This window comes from Lepisosteus platostomus, chromosome 2 (genome assembly GCF_059453375.1).
Source record: "Lepisosteus platostomus isolate fLepPlt1 chromosome 2, fLepPlt1.hap1, whole genome shotgun sequence".
In the NCBI taxonomy this organism is placed as follows: domain Eukaryota; kingdom Metazoa; phylum Chordata; class Actinopteri; order Semionotiformes; family Lepisosteidae; genus Lepisosteus; species Lepisosteus platostomus.
The window spans coordinates 18,579,571-18,602,851 of NC_142612.1; the positions used below are offsets into that span (position 1 = coordinate 18,579,571).

The 23,281-nt window shown below is 39.2% G+C and overlaps 1 protein-coding gene across 4 annotated transcripts in view; it reads right to left on the minus strand.

The window, feature by feature from the left end:
- Nucleotides 1–8,429: 8,429 nt before the first annotated feature.
- enox1 (ecto-NOX disulfide-thiol exchanger 1) overlaps nt 8,430–23,281 on the minus strand; it is an 83,088-nt gene continuing 68,236 nt past the window's right edge. For 3 of the 4 annotated variants that reach the window (XM_088602581.1, XM_088602572.1, XM_088602588.1), the window contains 7 exons: nt 21,221–21,338; nt 18,011–18,195; nt 16,283–16,390; nt 13,024–13,077; nt 11,934–12,039; nt 9,972–10,057; nt 8,430–9,273 (listed from right to left, as the gene is read on the minus strand). In XM_088602581.1, the coding sequence (XP_088458707.1) occupies nt 9,142–9,273; nt 9,972–10,057; nt 11,934–12,039; nt 13,024–13,077; nt 16,283–16,390; nt 18,011–18,195; nt 21,221–21,338 (789 nt within the window). In that variant the 3' untranslated portion in view covers nt 8,430–9,141. Of the gene's footprint in view, nt 9,274–9,971; nt 10,058–11,933; nt 12,079–13,023; nt 13,078–16,282; nt 16,391–18,010; nt 18,196–21,220; nt 21,339–23,281 lie in introns of those variants that run through there. The other variant, XM_088602597.1, reaches the window with a different exon arrangement.

The window sequence follows — 23,281 nt, forward strand, 5'->3', positions numbered from 1 at the left end:
AACTCGTGAATACCATTCACTCAAAATGCTTAATTACACACTCAGAAAACAATGAATAAGAAATTAACATTTAAGCTTGTCTGTTCATTTCTTGGCAATTTTCTTGTTATTTTGATGTGTATTATTTGCAACATTGACCGTTTTTTGTCATCTAATGTGCTACAGACATACTTAAGTCAAACCCCATCTCTGACAAGTTGCTGATATGCAGGCCAGTGAGGATATACAGGCAGTTTCTTCAGAATCCTGGTGACTAGTGCCAGGAGCCCAGTTATAATGTCTAGGCAGCTGGCTTTTCCTAGCCTGCTGAACTGCTGGTATTATCTACACAATGTATAATAATAATAATAATAATAATAATAATAATAATATCATCATCACTTTATTAACCCTTTACAATTTCTTGCATTAGGAATTATCTTTTCACATACCCCAGCTTGCTCTCCATGAGACACACAGATAGGGAGAGAGCCTCCCTATCTGTGTCATAGATCCCTCCTTATCTGTGTCACAATATCATTGTACGACACCCCTTGAGTAGTTGGGGTTAAGGGCCTTGCTTAGGAGCCCAACAGAGTAGGATTCCTCTGCCAGCTGCGGGATTTGAACCAGCAACCTTCTAGCTACAAGCGCAGACCCACCGCTCTGCCCTACAGAGTGTAAAGAAGCTACACATCTTCTTTAAAATAATATAATCATGTATCATGGTCAGGAGATTAATCAGGGTGAGAAATAACCCTTTATACCCATTTCTGTAGGAGAAACAAGGATGTTTTATGAAATGTATTTGATTTAAATGATTAAAACAGCACTTTTTTTGGTATTTCTTCCAACTGTTTAAAAGGACATGTAAAACACTATGTCTGTCCTGTATTAAAATATCAGTTTGACTGGCAGATATTTTCTGATGTTTTCATTCTAGGTGTCCTATAGTATATTTATCACCATAATTTGTTAAGCAATATGAAAACAGCTATTATCCAGCTGCAGATGGCTAAGAAAGGCTTGTAAGTGATTCTCTCCACCTCCAAGAATCTTATTAGCAGTGTAAGGTTATGATACACTCCACCAAACTGAGACAGCTTGTGAAATCGTGGACTCCTGAGTGATTTAGAAGTTATTCATAGTTTATTATGTATTCCTTCAGAGATTAGCTGAAGAACAGCCTTTGCAGCTATAATAGACTGAAAAATGAAGAACATAACATTTTCTATAGTGATGTGCTGGTAAATGTGTACGCAAGACCCCAACTTTATCATTCCTGGACTCAGTTTGAGTTCTAGATATTAAATGCTTATACTCTATGAATCCCTTAATATATTATTATTGTTATTATTATTATGATGATAATAATAATAATTGCTTACACTTACAGTGCCTTGCGAAAGTATTCGGCCCCCTTGAACTTTTCAACCTTTTGCCACATTTCAGGCTTCAAACATAAAGATATAATTTTTTTATTTTATGTGAAGAATCACCAACAAGTGGGACACAATTGTGAAGTGGAACGAAATCTATTGGATTTTTGAAACTTTTTTAACTAATAAAAAAATGAAAAGTGGGGCGTGCAAAATTATTCGGCCCCCTTGCGTTAATACTTTGTAGAGCCACCTTTTGCTGCGATTACAGCTGCAAGTCGCTTGGGGTATGTCTCTATCAGTTTTGCACATCGAGAGACTGAAATTCTTGCCCATTCTTCCTTGCAAAACAGCTCGAGCTCAGTGAGGTTGGATGGAGAGCGTTTGTGAACAGCAGTTTTCAGCTCTTTCCACAGATTCTCGATTGGATTCAGGTCTGGACTTTGACTTGGCCATTCAAACACCTGGATACGTTTATTTGTGAACCATTCCTTTGTAGATTTTGCTGTATGTTTGGGATCATTGTCTTGTTGGAAGATAAATCTCCGTCCCAGTTTCAGGTCTTTTGCAGACTCCAACAGGTTTTCATCCAGAATGGTCCTGTATTTGGCTGCATCCATCTTCCCCTCAATTTTAACCATCTTCCCTGTCCCTGCTGAAGAAAAGCAGGCCCAAACCATGATGCTGCCACCACCATGTTTGACAGTGGGGATGGTGTGTTGAGGGTGATGAGCTGTGTTGCTTTTACGCCAAACATATCGTTTTGCATTGTGGCCAAAAAGTTCGATTTTGGTTTCATCTGACCAGAGCACCTTCTTCCACATGTTTGGGGTGTCTCCCAGGTGGCTTGTGGCAAACTTTAGACGAGACTTTTTATGGATATCTTTGAGAAATGGCTTTCTTCTTGCCACTCTTCCATAAAGGCCAGATTTGTGCAGTGTAAGACTGATTGTTGTCCTATGGACAGACTCTCCCACCTCAGCTGTAGTTCTCTGCAGTTCATCCAGAGTGATCATGGGCCTCTTGGCTGCATCTCTGATCAGTCTTCTCCTTGTCTGAGCTGAAAGTTTAGAGGGACGGCCAGGTCTTGGTAGATTTGCAGTGGTCTGATACTCCTTCCATTTCAAGATGATCGCTTGCACAGTGCTCCTTGGGATGTTTGAAGCTTGGGAAATCTTTTTGTATCCAAATCCGGCTTTAAACTTCTCCACAACAGTATTACGGACCTGCCTGGTGTGTTCCTTGGTCTTCATGATGCTCTCTGCGCTTTCAACAGAACCTTGAGACTATCACAGAGCAGGTGCATTTATACAGAGACTTGATTACACACAGGTGGATTCTATTTATCACCATCAGTCATTTAGGACAACATTGGATCATTCAGAGATCCTCGCTGAACTTCTGGAGTGAGTTTGCTGCACTGAAAGTAAAGGGGCCGAATAATTTTGCACGCCCCACTTTTCATTTTTTTATTAGTTAAAAAAGTTTCAAAAATCCAATAGATTTCGTTCCACTTCACAATTGTGTCCCACTTGTTGGTGATTCTTCACATAAAATAAAAAATTTATATCTTTATGTTTGAAGCCTGAAATGTGGCAAAAGGTTGAAAAGTTCAAGGGGGCCGAATACTTTCGCAAGGCACTGTATATAGCACTTTTCTGGACACTCCACTCAATGCGCTTTACAGGTAATGGGGACTCCCCTCCACCACCACCAATGTGCAGCATCCACCTGGATGATGTGACGGCAGCCATAGTGCGCCAGAACGCTCACCACACACCAGCTATCAGTGGGGAGGAGAGCAGAGTAATGAAGCCAATTCACAGATGGGGATTATTAGGAGGCCATGATTGGTAAGGGCCAACGGGAAATTTGGCCAGGACGCCGGGGTTACACCTCTACTCTTTTAGAGAAACGCCCTGTTTGAATTATAATATACTGGGCAACCGCACGCGGCTGTAGTATCCATTTTTGGTAATGATTCTGCTTTTATTTTTTCCAAGCATGTAATTTGTTTGAGGGATTTATTTTTCTTTGTGAGAGCCAGACACTCTCAGTTTTATAATGCAGCAGTTGGTGTTAATTACTATGGAAAGTATAAACAGGGATTAGAGATGTTTGTGGGTTTTTTTCAACCAGACACTCTCATCTGAAGGGAGTTGTTCCTTCAGGCCAGCCTAGTTATTAAATATCCTGACAGCAGTGTTAGTACATTCGTCGTTTGCTAGAAGAATGGGGCTAGTGATTCTCAACCTAATAGCAAACAAAGGTATTATTCTGCTTCCAGCTCTTTTCTTCATTGAAGTTTTTTGGGTTGTGCAGGAATGATTTGCGTGACAATGATGGGTTTAATTTGGGGTTAGTATGGGTTAATTTCACTATTGTGTCAACCACCAATTACCACAAATTTCCAATCTTTATCTCTGTGAAAGCTGAATCATTAGGCATACAAATTCACGGTAGCAGTAGTAATATGGTATTAAAAATGCAACAACAGCAATAGCATTTTTAATACATCTTGGTACATGTGTTTTAGAAACAGCTCTCAAACTAATCAGCATCACAAGCATCCTGAAGCCAGCTGACATGCTTTAAGAGTAGAAAAAGCTATGGACTCGTTGCTAAGCAACTGTTGTAGGTACTTCTTGAATAACAACAATTTAGGAAGAATATGGGTACAATGCTGTTAATACATTTGTATACAAAATAGCCTAGTATAATATATCTTTCAAATGTCTATATTGTTTGTAAAAGCATTGTATTATTTTATTGTATTTGATTGTATTATTTTATGTAAGTAGGATCTTCATAATAGTTGTTATTGTCAGTAGCAGCTCTGTGTTGCAGAATAGGTACTTTGCTGTTAAGTTATGTATGGAACATCATAACTGCATTTTACAGCTGTTCTTTAATGGATCAAATTCATTCTGAACAGTAGCAATTGTGTAAGCAGCCATGCATCTTCTTATATTTTATTTTTGCTGGAGCTTGCTGGGCACAAACCAGGAAGGAAAGCATTTAGTTAAGTTCGTGTCACGCATTTATTGAACACAAGAGTGCACTTTTGCTTACTCTAATTATTCCAGAAAAAATATTCTGAGAAATTATTCCCCCTTAATTCTTTATAAAATAACTTTAAAGCCTTTGTTTTTTTTTTCTTAATGAAAAAGATACTTGTCAATGTACCTCTTAGTGGGACCCTTCTCCTTACTGACCAGGAATTGAATCTTGGACCTTCTGAATAGTAGGCAAGCATCTTTAACTACATGAGAAGGGGTTGATTGAACTGATTCTGAGATGGTTTCCCTAAACTGTTCCGCAATGGAGAACACTGAATTCAAGTCGAACGTGTAACAGGACTGTCTGAGAGCACTGTGTAGGGTAGTAGTAAGAACTTTGATTTCTTAACTGGAGTGTTCTGGGTTCAGACAGACATACTGTAGCAGGTTGACTTGCTACTGTTCCATCTTTGAGCTGGGTTTTTCACTGAGATTGCCTCATTCAAATGTTCAGCTGTATAAAATGGGTGCAGAGATAAGTCACTTTGGATTAATATACTGTGCATGAGTCTTTCCTCCTACATAAGAAAAACCATTTAAACTATCCTCTTCTGAAAGTTCTCCTCAAACTGGAAACTGAAAAAGTGCACAGTTAAAAAGATCAGAAAGAGAGAACCATGTGGGTGATCTCTGTTGAACTGACTAAAGATTTAAATGCCCTCCTGGTGTTTTCAGCTTTTGTGCATAACCTGCTTGTTTTCGCTCATAAGCAAAAGAACATACATCTTTTTCAAACTGGAATAGGTAGCACATGGGAACAGGTAGTAAACATTATATATAATGCAGCAATGATAACAGAAAGTTAGAAATGAATTAACACAAACTGGCAGACGGTGTATACTTTACTCCTTTAAATTTATACTTAAAAAAATATTCCCCAAATTTCACTTTGTTCAAAAGGCACTGATTTGAATATTCTTGCTCCAGCTAACAATACATAAACATGCTGCAACTAATTAACTGCTGCCAAGTGGTTTCATTATCAAAATATATGCAAAGCTATTGCCTGTTCATTCCTTCTGGTTTAAATCTAAACTTGGTTTTGTTTAAAAAAGTCAGTGTCATTTGCTTTTGTCACTTGGAACGTATTAGTGTCGGTACAAGACAATAGGCATGGGTGCAAAGATTCTCATGGCGGAAAGAGCATTGTTTTTCCATTGTCATGATGTCAATGCATTGTTCAGTTGTCAAAAGAAAGGCTTTGGAAAATATGCTAATGGTACAATTTGACAGTGGAAATGTTCACAGCTTTTGTCAGTGAGCAGCCATTGTTGAGCAGCCACTTTTTGCATAGAACTACCAGCAGAAAGTTAACAGTCCAAGATCTGAGCATGTCAGAAAATTGAACCAGCCTCTCAATTTTTGTGGAAAGATTGATAATACTAAGAGTTTTGTATAAAAAATGATAAAGTTGCTCTTCTGTCACATAGTAATGAAACTGCAGTAAAGTCCTAAACCTGACACCAAATACAACCAATAAAAATGTTATCTGTAAGCAAAGAAGTCTACAATAACATTATATCATGTGACGATATGCTGCAGGGTTCACTGGGAAAACTTAATCTTAGTATCGGTTTCTTCTTTTTTAATTATTTGAAGTGCTTTGAAGAAAAAAAAAATGATCGAAATCCTCTGAAATTCAGTTCTGAGCCACTCCGCCTATGCCAGGCTCCTCTGGTACTTGCTTATTTTGGCTGCCCCATTTGACCCAGAAAGGGATTAAAGTTAATTGCTATGTCTGATCTACAATTACTTTAATTATTTTTGTCAGCCTGCACAATGCAGTTTGCCGACAATAACAGCCACGGTTATTTTCTCTTTAAAAACAGGTTTCTGTGAAAACGGCAATTTTCTGTAACAATACAGCACTAATTAGTAAAAACTGGGGGAATTTTGTAGTATAGCAGTGTTCTTGTTTTTGATTGCTCCAGGTACAAAAAAGATATAAAAAAAGATTTGTTCCTCCCACAATGACACTGTTTTGTCATTAACGCAGCAGTGAATCTGTGTAAGGGATAGTATGATATAATTTGTTGCTCCTGCTATTTTCATCTACTCTTTTAAATATGAAATCTAAATTCTTAATTCTTATTTGTCTTCTAACCAGTGTATGTGCCAGTTTTTATATGTGTGGGTTAAACTCACACTTTGTTTAAAATATGTACAATACAGCTAAGGAAAGGGAGTCAAGAAGAACAAACGCATTACAATTATAATGTATAATTCTTTAGAGAATTGAAACATTTAAAAAAAAATGTATGTAACATCATATCACATCATTATCACATCACTTCCAATACCAGCTTCTCCGACTCAGTGTCATGGTGGATCAGAGCCTATCCCAGGAAGCAGTGGATGCAAGGTAGGACACACCCTGCACAGGATGCCAGTTCATTACGTCCACACAGCCACAAACACACACCTTCATACCAGGGCCAGTTTTCCCAGAAGCCAGTTTGTCTTTGCACTGTGGGAGGAAAGCAGATCACCCAGACGAAACCCATGTGAACACATTAAGAACGCACAATACAAACTCCAAGCACACTGCAATTTTGCACATAACTTAAATCTTCAATTTTGGTAAAACACTTAACACATTAGACACCCCAAATCCTCTGAGTGCTAATCTGCTTCAGTTATTGCCACGTACAGTATAATATTTGTAGCAATTCTTCACAATTTCTGTATTTTCACTTAATGTTTTCATGAGGTTAAGAGGCTTTCGGTTAATTCTCTTTATACAAATGATGTGGTCAAGGTTATTATGCCTTCATACTACAGAGTTGGATTTTTTTCAAAAATATAAACTTATATAAGAACTGCAAGCATAGTCTTAAAACAAATAGTGTAACTCAGGGGTGTCCAAGGTGTCCAATCCTGGTCCAGGGCAGGTAATAAGTTTAAAAGAATTGCTGTAGGTCCATCTACATCATCCTGATTGTCGTACCTTTTAGTTGCTGCACTATTTAATCATAGTGCCATTTTAATACAGTAGTTAATGTGGCTGGTTTCTTGGGGGTCTTGACACGCATGCAAGAAGCATTTGGGGTTAAATTAGTGGTCAATCTAAGAGATTCTGCATCTTCCCCGACTGTTATTGTTTTATCGGAAATGACTTTCCTGTGGTCTTAAAATATTGTGAACCATATCCAGTTTTGTGTAGGTACTGAACGTGAGCATTACAGGATGCTTTTTTTCTTGCAGCCTCTCGGGGACAAACCCTACCCTTTGATACATTTTTTGAAGACCATTCGCTAGGGTTGAAGTCAAATGTTTGGCCAAGACCTATGTTACACACACACAGCACTTTACTGTATGGGGTTTGTGGACCTTTCACATTTAAACATCAAAAGGCTGAGTGAGCCTAGAGCAGATTATCTGCAATAAGGGAGGTGTCCAAACCTCAGGTTCCTGTGTGTGTCAAAGGTCTCCGAGGAGTGTGTTAAGTATCGCCCTCTGCATGTCGGATTAATCTGCTCATGACTTACCTGACAAGCAAGCAGAGATTGTGACAGCCTCTGCCAACATGGCCGATGTAGAGGTCTGATTATTTCTTTCATTTTATTTGCTCTTGAAACTTAAATGACATTTCAGCTGAATATTCTGTTTTCTCCTGGGCTATGGTCATTCTATTGATTGGTTTGTACTTTTCATGGCAGTTTAGGGCTGGGTGATCTCCAGGTTTTAAAAGTGCAGTAATAGCAGTACTTGATGTTTTCTACCCTTGTGAAATGAACACAAAATGATTCCAGCAGAATTCATAAACTAGTCTAGATTTACTCACTTCTGTATTATGAACTGCCGTGAAATAAAATATTAAAATATCAAATGTCAAAGTATTTCAATGTACTGTGATTCCAATCTGTTCTTAGCAATGTTTATATTATTTATAACTGAAAAACAGTAATACATACTGTACTGTATATTTCATTGGTGTACATGTGCTGTTTGTACTTCAGGAATGCTAGATCTGGTTGAGGAAAACTGATCTCTGTTATAGGGATCAACAGAATTTTAATAAAAACATTTTATTCCATAAAAAATAATTTGTACAAGCAGATAATACTTAACATTTATGTGTGCAGTACACAAACAGAATATTACATTACAGATTTGTACTACAGTACATGGATTGCAAGTACAGAAGACATCTTTACCGTAATATTTTCACTTCCAGGTAAAAGAAAATAATATATTGTGATGGAAAATACAGTATAGCCCTCCAAAAAAAGGCATCTTAAGGACTGCTTTGCTCTTTTGATTGGAGGCTTAATGCAGTATTGGTGTAAGGATAGATCACAACTTCTGTTTAAAAGCAATATATCTTTTTATTAATTCATCTGAATCATTGTGAATTTTCTTATTGAAATTTGTTATGTTCAGAGTCCCAGAATATATTTGTAACCATGAGTGAACATAAAGTTGCATAAAGTACCATATTTAGCTCTTTGCCCAAGGACAGGAGAGTCTATGAGAGACACTGTATGTTACACAATCAGTTTACTGTGGAAAGGTTTTTTCAAGTACATCTGTCCCACTTTAATGGGGGAAGTCTCCAATATAGCTGCACAAAATCTTTACTCACTAGGGTCAATACACCTGTAATTAAAAGCCAGGCTCCTGTGGTATAGAAAAGATACCCATCTGTTACCTTTGGTAGAGTGGGAATTAATGTGCTGTCTTCCGGTACGTTTTACTGAAGGATTCAGAATCATTTTGTTGTGTCAAACAGTGTGAATTCCCTCAAAACCACAAAATTTCCACCTCTTTTCCAGCGTGGCTCCAACACCTGTGAACTCTTGCTTGAACATGCGGGGCAGTCGTACCATCAGCCTTTCGATTTCAGCCGCTGAGATCTAGTGAGCAAAACACAATAAAAACATTAACCAACGGCCTGGTAAAGGAGGACAGAAAGACCCAGGTGATTCTCTGCACCATCCCACACTTTAAAGAACACCCCCTCTGTACTGTGTAGCACAAAACCCATTTTTATCCATAGAAATTCAACCAGCACTGCATGACTAGTTTGAAGAAGTGGACTGCTTAAAAAAATACATCTTTTAAAAAGCATCTTTTCTTAAAGAAATAACAGGCACTGTTTCTAATTTTGAGAAGGACAAAAAGGGTATTCAGTTTTCTTTGTTTTGTTTGTCTAGTGACCGAAACATCACATTCTCAAACACTTCATTTTTTAAAGTCTTTTATTTGTCCCAAGGGCTGATTTAGAAACCAACGAGAGTAATGGCCTTCAAACTCCATGCTGTGGACTGTTGAAGACTCTAATATGTGATATGGGATCAAATCTTACGTGAAAACCTCATTTGTTTAATTTTGCTTTTGACTGGCTGGATGTTGTCAGTGTATGTTGTATTGTATTTTATCTGCCTGCGTTTCTATTATCTTCATTTCGTCCAATGTACATCAACCTACAATACAGCTGTGAAGGGTGCTTTAAAGACTACATGTATTAAAGTAGTACATAAAAAGAAAGCACAGCCATCCAGAGTTCAGTACCCTTGAGTTGTATTAGGAAATTGATCAACAGATAGGTTACCTTGGTATCCAGTCTTTGAATATAAGACCAGAGGTACTCTATGTTTGCACCAAATGGGTGGACGTGCAGGAAGGTAGATATAATTCCTGAAGGCAAAAAGGCAAGGTTAATTAAACAGGTCTGAAACTGTCGGGGCAAAACCAAAATGGCCCTCACACGCATACAATGCAATAACAATGCAGGCACAATAATATAATAACTGGTGGAGCTGAAACAACTACTTAAGCTGATTACTTGAGAGAGGTCCTGGAAAAGGAACGGAACAATGCGAGGAGGAGAATATATTGCCGTCTCTTGAGAACCAGGAGCCAATATTTATTTCCTTGATTTATATGGCGTAACGCTGCCAATTACAGGAGAAGCACATGCAATTCCCTTCAGAGGGCCTATTGTAAAGGCGCAGTGTTTCAGCAGAGAGGGGGGTGGAAGTGTTTAAAAATACAAGGCTGGATTTTAAGGATATGACCAGCTGAAGCCTTACAGATAATATGCATGCTGAAAAACGTGCCGTAGTCTGGGTGGAGTTCTTAGAATTTTCTTATTCTTCTAATTATACTAGATTATTTTCTTATACATACAGTAGGACAATGTGATGCCTTACTATTTTAATAGTGGTGCCTGTCCATTTAGTTATCATTATTTTACGAAATACTTTTTCTTAGATTATTTTTTCATATAAAGGCAAAGAGAACATAAATCTGTATGTATTGTAATGGCCACTTGTTTAGAAAGGTGAGATTGAGACATGTTTGATGTTTCTGTTTAGTGATTTAAATACCACAGTGGCCGTTTCATGAACATTTCAGTAGATAGAGGCAAACTGCTGTATGCTTATGAAGGAATACAGGGCAAGAAACGTGTGTATAGCTCTGCTTATGCATTGAACCTCTCACTAATTCTCTTATACTGTCAAATCAATTTAAACATTTTGAAAGGTCACCAAAGATTGTCTGTGTTCTGTGGGTAACGGTGAACTACGTTGTATCCTGATTCATTTGTAACACTGAAAACTAATGGATGTTTAAGACTCTATTAAAAAGGAAAGCAATTTTAGCAATGGGCCTTCTGCTTTTTCATCAGGAAATAGTTATTTCAGAATGTGATTTGAAAAATGTGCTATGCAGTGAGGCTGCTACTGCTCTTTAGTAGCAAAGGAAAGTGGCTCACCTCCGACAGGTAAAGCCTTTTGGGATCCTTTAGGATGAAAAGAGCTATGTAAGAACAGTTCATTACTGATTAAATTTGAAAAAAAAGGAGTTTGTCATTATAAAGGGAAACCGAACAGCTACAATATGTTTCATCTTGCTTGTGTGTGACGTCTCTCTGTCGCTATGCATTTCCCAAGACTCACAAATCCAAATTTGTAATTAGGCAAGAATGAATCGATTAATCTTTCTTAAGCAAGCATGCCTATATTGTGGTTGTTGACTTGGGTGAAGTCTGTTCCTCCACTGTTTGCACAAATGGATTTTCGTTGGGATCTAAAGCGTATCTACAGCATGGGCATCCATTGGAAATTGTGGGCACATGAAGGGATGAAACCAGACTCCAGAGTCTGTCCCTGGTCAGCAGCCAGGCAAGCAGTTGGCAATGAAAGCTGTACAAGTCTCCTGTGTTCCCTTTCACAATATGACACATCTCTCATCTCACCGGCACAGTCTGACAAACATTTGATGCAGAAGGCCTCATAAGAATCAAAGCCTTTGTATTATCCTGCTTTACATATTCCTTCAATTTATCTTCTGCGTGAAATTCATCAGTCTTATCTGATTATAAATTGAAATGCAGGGGCTTATGTTGCTAAAAAAATACTAGCTCATTTAATGTATTTTTTCCCTTATGTAAGATTGCACATTTATTAAACAGGGCATGTTTCTTACCCACTATTCCCTATAGATTCTTGCTACTGGAGATTTTTATAGATCAAAAGCTAGCTCTAGCACAGAAATGTAGTACAATTACCCAGTAAAAGAGCTTCTTTTTCTGACTTCAGAGGTCCTCGGATATGAGTCTCAGTTTTCTTTTCTTGACTCTGATAAAGGCTCGACACAGTGCATCCATTCATTCCCTGTTCAGCACACAGAGTGAATGACAGCTGTCAGAACAGCTGGAAGTACAAATGGATGTTTTCCATAAACTGAACTTCGTAAATATAAAGTCTATACAATAGGAATTTGATTTACAAACAGACGATACCCCCTAAGACTGGGTTCAAACCCTTACATAACCTGGATTGGTACAGAACACCCCATACAGGATTTCTGGAGTAACTTCTGGGACTTTTTTCCTATAAAAACTGTATAGAATTTCACTGACATATTCCATGAGGGCTTTTAGAAATCATGAGCAATATCAAATATCTGGGAAGTTATTGCTGAGAACGAAAGTTTTGTCTTCCAATATCTAAAACCATATTAAAATTATCTTTTGATCCATCTGTTTATCTTTACTTAATCAAGCTGGAACGCTTATATCACTGGAAAGTCTGCAGTTGTGATTTTCACGCTGTAATTGACATTTATTGGAAGAGATTTGTGAGTAGTTTCTAATTTTCCTAAACCTAATGTGAAAAATGTGTTTTGTGAAATGGAATTTATTACATTGTTCAACATAATTGAATAATACAAGTCATTTTAAAACCTATCTATCATGATTTATGCTAATACAACTAGTGCTTCTCAGTTACAGTTGTTATGGTATCATTGGTCAGCATTGTCTCTGTTGCACTAATGTATGCATTTAGTTCTAAAGGAAAGGCCAATAACTTCAACAGTATTGATAGACCATTGAAGGCCACCCCCTGCAGATGAATTCCACTGCAGTAGTGGTGACTGTTGCATATGCAATGTGCTATGGTAGCAGTATTGCATTTTTTTTAAAGAAAAAGTTCCCCTAATATAGTGACAGGCGGACCCATAATGTGGAAAGGACATTTCCAGATTAGGTCTGATTTATACAAAAAAAGTCTGAAGACATTTGACAGGCAGAAATAGGTCATCAAGATGCTGCTTGTGTATCAAATAAGAAAAACATCCTGGAAGGACACACATACCTTTTCATGTAATCCATTGCTGCTCATCTCCACAGTATCCATATTGTTTATTAACTGTGCAACATTAAAGAAAACATATTTTAAGTACTGAAAGAACATTTCAGTCTAATTCAACCTTGACAAGACAAAATCTATAAATTATTATACATTTACGTCTATACAGTGTATAGACTCTAACATTTTACAGAAGCTGGATGCACTGAAATAGCAAATATAAATGATAATGCTCATGTATTTCAAGAGACTGCAAATGCACTGCCTAACAGATATAACTTATTAGAAATGCCATGCCGAAAGATACAGATGATGTAACAATTACAAGGTTGTCAGCTATGAGGTTTACATTAGTTCATTCACAAAAAGTGAAATATACAGAGCGGTAGTAAAGACTTTTGTTTTCTGACCCTAATAGTAAAAAAATACTGGTGCAGAGCAACCAGATGTATTTCAAGGCTTCAAGGAATGAACCTTTTAAGTCAACACACTGAAACACAAACCATAGGACAGAAGTGAAAACTAAGAGCATTTGAAACCAAGACCAGGAGGCACTTCTGATACACTGCTGTTGTATCAGAGAAAGGGTAATTGGGAAATTGAACAAGCTTCCCCGCTGTGTTGCTGATGTAGATACCCTGACGTCTTTCAATACACAACAGGATGAGAGCCTTGAATCACAAAGAATACATGGGGAGAATGGCATTATGGTCAATGTGCTCTGACTTTCTTGACAGAGAACAGGAACAGTAGCAAAAGTTAGAAAGAGAGAAGTTGCAGGGTCAGCAGCAGATATGGACACTGACAGTGGAAAAGCATCAGCTGACACTGTCTGGATACGGATCAGAGGAATTGTTTGCAGTGAATTAGCCTGGCTTGTGCAGGAGGTTCTTTCTCTCTCAAGTATCCCCCGCTAACAGAACGGAAACTTCAAAACTGAGGGGACTTGGGTTGGGACGTTTCCAAACCAGCTTCCTTTGGGGGCAGACTGAATGAATTTGTTGCACTCTATTCTAGCTGTCAGTTTTGGCTACACTCTCCACTGAGTGCAATTGAAAAGGAAACATGTGTCAGCAGGGAAATCTCTGGCTGCCCGCAGTTGGGGAAAAGATGATGGTGCTTGCCTGTAAATTACAAAAGATGTCCTCCATCTTTTTCATTCGGTCTCAGGACAGGATTTGTAATAAACTGGCTAGTAAGCTCAGGTCCTTAAATACTTTATCCAGTTTAGAAAAACTAAAAAAAAGAGAACAGGCCATTCTACCTACAGGAGGGGCCTTACTGTTACGCCTGACATTCCTCCCTAGAGGGCGCTCCACTACTCCCGTTATTGTTCTTGTGATTAAGCTCCCCAGGTGTACCCTCTCAGGTGGCTTATTTAAAGACTAGCTCCTCCAGTCCTTGGGGCTCATCATTAGGGTAAGGATGTCGCGAGGCCCGCCTAGCACCAGGAAACCCTACGTCCATCTCCTGAGGGCATAGGCCTCATCCCCAACACCTCCCACTTCCTGAGCCCGGGGTCTGGAGGATCTCGCCCCGTCACCCTTGGACCTCCATGTTTTGTCTGTTCATGTGTTCCCCCCTCCCGGGGATTTTAACCTTGTTGCGTCCCAGGATGGATTACTCGCTGATGGACTCTCGGACTGTGCCCTGACCTGCCTTTGGACCTGGTTGGATTTGGATGCCATTCTTTGTATCCCCCCTTCACTGTCTCACGTGCTGTCACTATTATTTTGTGCACTATTAAACCCCTGTGTGTTTCCTTTTACCACGCCTCCTGTTTTCTCCAGTACTTACCGCATCGCATAGGGTCTACTACAAGACCTGACGCGGATCTCAGTCCGTGGTCGTAACACTTACATCCTGCATTACTGATTATTGTGCCTTTCAGTATGCACCACACAAAGGAGTGGAGATCAAATTAAAACATAATAAAAGTGGGGTAAGGCACACACTTTCTCTAGGATTCTTTCATATTGCCATGGTAGCAATCTGCAGATAAGTAAGGTACTGTATAATAAGTAACTGAAGTACAGTGCTAGCAAAACATGAACATGTTCAACACAAACCCATGTTCTTACGTGGCTAGACAAGGATAATATGACTACTTTGTTAGAGTGTGACATCAGACAGCAGTTTTATCACCAACATATCTGAGAATTGCTTGACCATTACCTAGGATTTTTTTCAACATCCCTAACTGTGGATTTTGAATCGTCTACATTACAACGAAGGTGACATGGTGATGTTCTGGTTAGCATTACTGCCTCGCAGAGCAGGGGTCCTGGGTTCAAGTCCAGACCTGGGGTTTGTACAACATGTTTTTTATGTTCTCTCCAAGTTTACATGGGTTTCTTCTGGGCGCTCTGGTTTCCTCCCACAGTCCAAAGACGTACTGGTGGTTAAACTGGCTTCTGGGAAATTCGGCCCTGGTGTGAATGTGTACATGTGTGTCTGTGTGGGCCCTCTAATAGACTGGCGTCCTGTCCAGGATGTATCCTGCTTTGTACCCTTTGCTTGCTGATACAGGCTCTAGCTCCCAGACAGCCCTGAATTGGATGAAGCAGTTACAAAAAAAGATAGATGGATAGTACATTTGCTAGAAAGTCCAATGTGTATTCTGGTCTTCTTCCAAAAAGATCCAATAAACAGGTGCGATTTCCATACTCCATTGTATTGAAGAGGGCAATACAACTATCAGTGAACCTGTAAAGTATCTCAGGACACAGAACGAGGTGCGTTCACTCACTAGCTAGATTCATGTCGCAATCCTTGTCTGTTGCATGGCTAATTTTATACAGTAAGTTGTGCTTACAAACCGTTTTGGCTCAGTTTCATTCCCCCCTCTGAATCACAAATGAAATGAAAACATATTTTGCAAATGTTAAATGTGCAGATAAGAGACAGTACTGTATATGACATGCACTCACTCCCTTCCCACTCTCCTGCTCCTGCAAATTGCTTCATTCTCTCTTTTATCATTTTTCTTATCCTTTTACATGAGACACATGACAACTAAGACAATGATACCCTAGGGAGCCATGCAGGTTATCATGTTATATGCCTTTACTGTTCCAATGCAGGTCAAGTAAAGTAGATCCATAGATGTAAATGATGTGGATGTGGAAAACGTGCTCACTAAAGATTTTGTGCGAATGGGCTAAAATGTGAATATAGTTCTGGCAAATTCTGATGTTTTACTGTAATGACATACAGTTTCTTAACTGCATCTTCATATCCCTCTCTGCCCATACGACTTCCTTACCTTTTCTTTCAAGGCTGCAAGCTCCCTCTCCAGGCACCTCTGCTCATCCTTTGCGTGTTCTAGCTCATATCCTTTCGCTTTTAACTCTTCTTGCAAATCCAACAGTTGCTATGGGAAAAAAAAAAAAACAAAGACAGAATTTAAATCATGAGATGTTGTGATGTGATGTTTTAGAAAATGACTCTTTAGAAATCCTCTAGACCTATGTCCTGTCGGTCACTATTTCCTTTTTGTGAAATATTAGCAGGCAGGACAGAGATCCGTCCACTTGTTCCAAATGTTGTGTAGTCGACACAGTCTGGTTTACGTGTCACAGCAGCCCCACAGCACACAATAAGGGATGGGCACCAGTCTATCTCAGGGCACACACACATATGCACAGGTAATTGAGAAACACCACATATCATAGCCAGCAATTCTTTTGGGAGGTGGGAGAAAATTCCTGATAACATGCAAAAGCCACACAAAAGGTTCTTCAGTCCAGAATCAGATCCGGTTCTCAAGAGCTGTGAGGCAACTTTGGTAAGTGCCATGCCAGTGCACTGCCTCCACACTGTGTTTAAACATATCAAAGATTGGGTTTAATAATGCATTTATCTCACAGTGAAAAAATAATAAATTACCTTAGTCACTAATAAAGAAGTAATAATATCGCCTAAGAAACAAGACACATGAAAAACACATTTAATACAATTACAGAAGTTGCACCCCTCTTAGAAATACAAAGAGCAGTGAGGCTGCCAGTGTTGACAGAGTGAGCAATATGCAAATAAAATGATATTGCTGCGAGAGTGAATAGCATTAACAATTTTTATGTGCCTTGAAGAATGCCTGAACTAAATAATGGCAAAAATAATTATGGCCCAAGAAGCTATTAGCAGGAATAATGAAATGTGGGATTTGGCCAATGCTAAAAAATGCATTTAATATTCATTATGTAAAACAACTTTTCAAGGCTCTATGTTCCATATGTGCATTATTTTATTGATGGGCTCCTCTCTGAGGATGGATCCCTAAACTAGCCGCGGGGAGACAGCAACCACCCTTCTCAGCTGCTGCAGGAGGAGACTGAGTGAACGAGGGTGTAGTGAGGACACAGCCCTGTCTCTGCACTGTCTGCTGCAGAAGAGTGAGTGAACGAGGGTGTAGTGAGGACACAGCCCTGTCTCTGTACTGTCTGCTGCAGAAGAGTGAGTGAACGAGGGTGTAGTGAGGACACAGCCCTGTCTCTGTACTGTCTGCTGCAGAAGAGTGAGTGAACGAGGGTGTAGTGAGGACACAGCCCTGTCTCTGTACTGTCTGCTGCAGAAGAGTGAGTGAACGAGGGTGTAGTGAGGACACAGCCCTGTCTCTGCACTGTCTGCTGCAGAAGAGTGAGTGAACGAGGGTGTAGTGAGGACACAGCCCTGTCTCTGTACTGTCTGCTGCAGAAGAGTGAGTGAACGAGGGTGTAGTGAGGACACAGCCCTGTCTCTGTACTGTCTGCTGCAGAAGAGTGAGTGAACGAGGGTGTAGTGAGGACACAGCCCTGTCTCTGTACTGTCTGCTGCAGAAGAGTGAGTGAACGAGGGTGTAGTGAGGACACAGCCCTGTCTCTGCACTGTCTGCTGCAGAAGAGTGAGTGAACGAGGGTGTAGTGAGGACACAGCCCTGTACCTGCACAGTCTCTGCACTGTCTGCTGCAGAAGAGTGAGTGAATGGGGGTGTAGGGAGGACACAGCCCTGTACCTGCTGCATGCTCTGCACTGTCTGCTGCAGGAACTGCAGCTGCTGCTCTCTGGTGTGGTCCTCTTCGGTCCTGTACAGCTTCCCCTGCTCCTGCTTCAGCAGCTCCACCTCGTTCCTGTAGGCGTCCAGCTGCCAGCGCAGGCTGTCGTTCTCTTCCTTCAGAGCACAGGCCTGGGCAGCCAGGGCTGGGCATGGTGAGAGGAAAGTGAGCAGGCCTTGTCAACACTACAGTCCCTCCCCCCAAACTACAGTCCCTCATTTGTCTTGAGCTCCTACCTCACCAATTCAAATGAAATGTTTAAATAACAGCGATAATAAACAGTGTTTATCATTCAAGTTCAGGAAAAAAGTAAATCTTTGGCCTCAATAATTAGAAATCTGCCAGTAGTGAACACTCTTTTGTCCATTGCTTATGTTTCACCCCCCTCCCATTTTTGGTACATTCCAATGCCCTCAACATTCCATTTTTGGTACATTCCACTTAAGTTCAACCCACAATTATAAACATCAAATCTAACCCCACATCCCACATTTCTCAATACAATTGGGTGAGTCTAAATGCTACAGACTAATGATAATAGATGACGATGAACCTTCTCTAGAATACAGAGGAGAATTGATCACCAAAAGAGGTTTTTGGACATGAATTTGTTTTTTAAAAATCAGATAACAGACCATTTGCCAGGAACCGAATTTTGCCAGGAACTGTTCCATTTGCCAGGAACTGAATTTTCATGTGGAGTCCAGTAAAATGACAGATAAAGTAACAGACAGAAAAGACCAATTTGAAACCACTTCCATCCTGCAGCAGTCAAGCGTATCTCCTGGTGAAGGTCATGGAAAACTTGAGACTGTCCTCAAAGTACAAGGAACAATGGTGGGGATGGTGGTGGAGGAGGTGAACACTGGAGCACCCAGCAAACGCCCCTGAGAACCCGAAGACAACATTCAGGCTCCACACAGACACCCCAGGTCACCATTGATCACAACAATTGAACAATTGAGCATTGAACCCTACATCTTCACTCAGCAATACAAACCACCAGGACACGCTCCCTCCATAATTGGACACCTCACTCTTACTTTGCACTACAAGGCACTAAGTAGAAATTCACGCCCGTACCTTCCACATGCACGTAATAGATTGAATTAAAATGGTGTTGATCAATCCATCCATTATCAACACACCACTCATCCTGATAATACTCAGAGAACGTAGGGACCTAGCCTGGAGCACACAGAGAAGACAACTGCTCTCCCCTTGCATGAAAAGCCAGTTTCAGGTAAAACTGTGTTAACTCACACATAATTACAGTGCAACATCCCAGCTCCTTCTTTTCATCCATTGAGTATTTTTCTCTACTGTGGCCAGTATGAGGACTTTTTTTCAGCAGCCTGATATTTTACTTTTCTAGATTCCTTGCTGTATTGCCTAACGTAGGAACACAAAATTAATTTTACTGCTGCAATTTCATCACCACCCACATTTGAATAAATGTCAGACTAAATTAGGCTAATAAAAACAGTTTTACGCTATATATTATTCACCTAGTTATTGGAAATGTGGTCTTTGGTATTGTTTGTTAAATATTAATTGTTGAAAATGCTGAGAAGATAAAAATGCTTTTTATTTAAAGCAAACTAAGACCACAAACTAATCGAGCCAGTGTTTTCAGAACACAAACATATACAAAACAATTGACTATAGTTGTGCTGCATTTAATTGTAAACAGAAGATTACTGTTAGTAGTCTGAAAGTAAGCCTGGGGGAAAAAAAAACTATTTACTGTTTCATTGGAAGAGACTTCATCCCCAATTAAAGAGATGGCTGCTTGCTTTGTTTTCTCCTCTCTATATCCAGATCCAGAAAACATATTTTAAGCATAACTGTCAAAACCAGGCAGCATAGCTGTCATTTCACAGGCACTAAAATAAATTGTAGCTCTCATAATTGATTTCTCGGTTTTCTGAAAATGTTCGGTTGCCATAGATGCTCTAATATAGCACTACATCTCATTTGACTAATATTCCTGCTAGATGTCTTGAATCCTTTTTGTGCAATGAAATCCATTTTTGTCACGTATGATATTGGTTTGAAATATTGTTGGGTTAAACATTTAGGAATGCCTCCAGGACAGCGAATATCGTTTATAGGCAAGCGTCTATGTGACAAATATGCACAAATTTGTTTTTATAATCATGTTTGGCTGAAGCCAGTGATGTTATATGCTTCTTTCATATGGATTTCTCCAATGTGAACTAAATTAAAGCGATTTTTCAAACTGCAGTGCCAATCATTTCATAACAGAATTTAATTTTTGGATTATTTTGCTCCTGTTAAATGAGTAGCTCGCAAATTAGTCACATAATTGCTGAAGGGAATTCCATTTCAAACCTATGCTAGCGGTCAACAGTAAAACCGTGTTTAACTCTGACTACAGCCCCACAAATCACATAGAAATGTCAGTAGCAGTAGTAACATTAGCTGCAGTTTCAGACTCAGAATTTGAATAAAATACTCAGAATTTGATATAAAAGGAGATTCAGATACAGAACAAACTAATAAAGAAGTACTGAATACTTAAGGGAAGTCTGAACTCTTTTGTCCATCTTGACAATGAATATATATATTTGTATTTACAGAAGGAGTTAGCTCAACAATCACTCTCATTTGTACAGAAGAATAAATTATGCACTTATATAAAATGGATTAGAATATGTACAGATTCTGTAAACTCTAGACTGAGGCATTAACTGGAAACATAGAAATCAGCTAACTCACTCAAAAACCAAAGTTTCATTGATTAAAGGCTGCAAACCTTGATCACTGCTGGAAGAGATGGGTTTCAGCTAAAATGGTTCAGGGATTCAAAGGCGGAAGAAGTTTAAACCAAGACAACCCAACAATATGATGCCTTTTTAGTCAATATTTAAAATTAATGAGTGGCAAATACACTATTCACACATTTATGTAGCCATACAATATTGCAACCGTTCAATTATTGTCAGGTCTGAATGTTTTTTTAACCATTGTTCCCTGTACACACCCGAAGAAGGCTCCACAGCCCAAATGTTGTTTTTGTTATTTATTTTTTACATTTAAACCCTGAATTTACCTCTGCTTTTTCCTTTGTAACTCCCTCCTCTGACCACTTAGTTCACTTCATTCCAGTTAGGAATGATCTCTGTTTCTGTGTGGAGGGAGCGTACCTGAGTCATCTCCCCGCATTTTCTTACTGGAGTTTTCCTCCGAGTCGTCATCAGACATCTCCATTTCTTCCTCCCTCCGTATCCCCATGAGCTCATCACTGTGAGCGTTCCGGAGCTCCTGGGTCCCCAAAATGGCACAAAAAAAGGCAGAACCGCTGAATTCTTAGCCACAGTGCCAGTGCAATATGAATCTGAAATGTCTTCAAATAAATGCAGGCCTTGATTGATTACAAATTGCCGAGCAGAACAAAAAATCAAAGGGATTGGCAAAAATACTGTACGTCAGGGTTCGATGCTTTGGCGTGTGTGCTGGATTCAGTCCTGGATTGAGAAATTGACAAAACCTTGGGGAAGGAGAAGACTCTCGCTGCTCTGAACATGCTGACTGTGTTTTTTTAATAATGCAAAACAATAATATTTTTAGGCTTTTCTACATTTATTTATTTTCATAGTGAACATAGTATTAAACAACTGCCAAAATGGTAGATTAAGTGAAATCTCATAGCCTTGGTAAAATATTTTTGCTTTTAAAATAATGCATGGTATTCATCAGAAACCACATGGTATTATAGGAGCTCTTGTACATAATGTAAGCTTCATTACTCTTCTTTTTATGTCTGGTCTTGCTCATATTTTAATTCCAAATCAGAGAATGCTGTGCACATATCTCATGTTAACCACCATTTCTAGGATTAATTTTAATTTTCCAAAAGACAAAGTGTACAAATATGTTTTTAACCAATGTTTTGCAATTAATTACAGTGCATGAATACATAAAACCATTAAGAATAGGATCTCAGGTCATTCAGGAGGAAATCACTCAATCAGTCCAATACAGCCTGGGAAATGGCTTGCAGCAAACATTTCTTGTTTTGCAGTATTGTATAACACAGGGTATCACAGCAATGTTCAGCAGCATTTTTACCTTGCAATAAAAAGCCATTGATCTACAACAGTGCCTTACCTCCATTTGTATTTGGATATTGAAATGGTGTGCTTCCCTTTATAGACTTGACTTTCACAAACAAAGGTGTGTGACAGATGTAACTCTTGAGTTCTGTCAGTTTCCAGAATGTTGAAAACTGTTTTGTTCTTTTGTAAGCCTGAGTTAAAAGAGCTAGGTTTTGCCTTGTGCGCTGAGGAAAGTACAAAAAGGAGAAATAATGATCCCTGAAGTGAGACTGCCCTGACTCATTTGCACCGAGAAGGCTTCCACTGGATGCCTATTCATCATTATAGTGTTAAAGGGGAGTTGTTCCTCTTTCAGGCAGCCCTTAATGGCTAACGGAATTACACTGCATCCCTTGGTAGCCCTGTCTCAGCCATCACAGCTTACACATAACCGATTCAAAACACCTGCAAACAGCTGTCATTCCGATCTTTATAGAAAGGTTTTTGTTCAACAGTCATAACTTGAGGATGTCGATGTCCAACTCTTGTGGGCTAGGCCAATGTACTACAAATTTATAACACCATGTGGCAGTGTTAAAATTAACATTCATATGATGTTGTTTTGGTCGAAAATTATATATGTGTGTGAAGGCATATTTGCATATATATATGCAAATATATACATTAAATATTCAGTAATGAAGTACAGTATGTGCATTTTAAGTATTTTGTAATTTTACTAAATCTACAAATATTTTCCTGCATGCATCTGATGGTAGAGATGTAGGAATGTAGAGAGCATTGTACTGTATTGTATTTTGGAGCTAAAGAATCTGTGTCCTTCACCACTGCCTGCACGGCAGTTTTCAATTTCTAATGATGAAGTGCAATATTAGGTATGTTTTCCAATTATTCCTTCCAATACAGATTGTTAATGGATGAATTATTAATTTAAACTCATCAATGAGAGCCATCATCTTAACCCTGGAATCTGCTGTCGCCATGGTAGCAACCCTGGTGTTTGTCACAATAACAGATCTATATAGGGAACCTCTTGTTTTGAGAGGAGCTTGTGCAGGAAAGGGTTTGAATACGTTTCATAAAAATGAGAAAATTAGTACCACTTAAATCCTCGTCTGTGAGAGCAGGTCTGGCAACAGAGCTATCGGC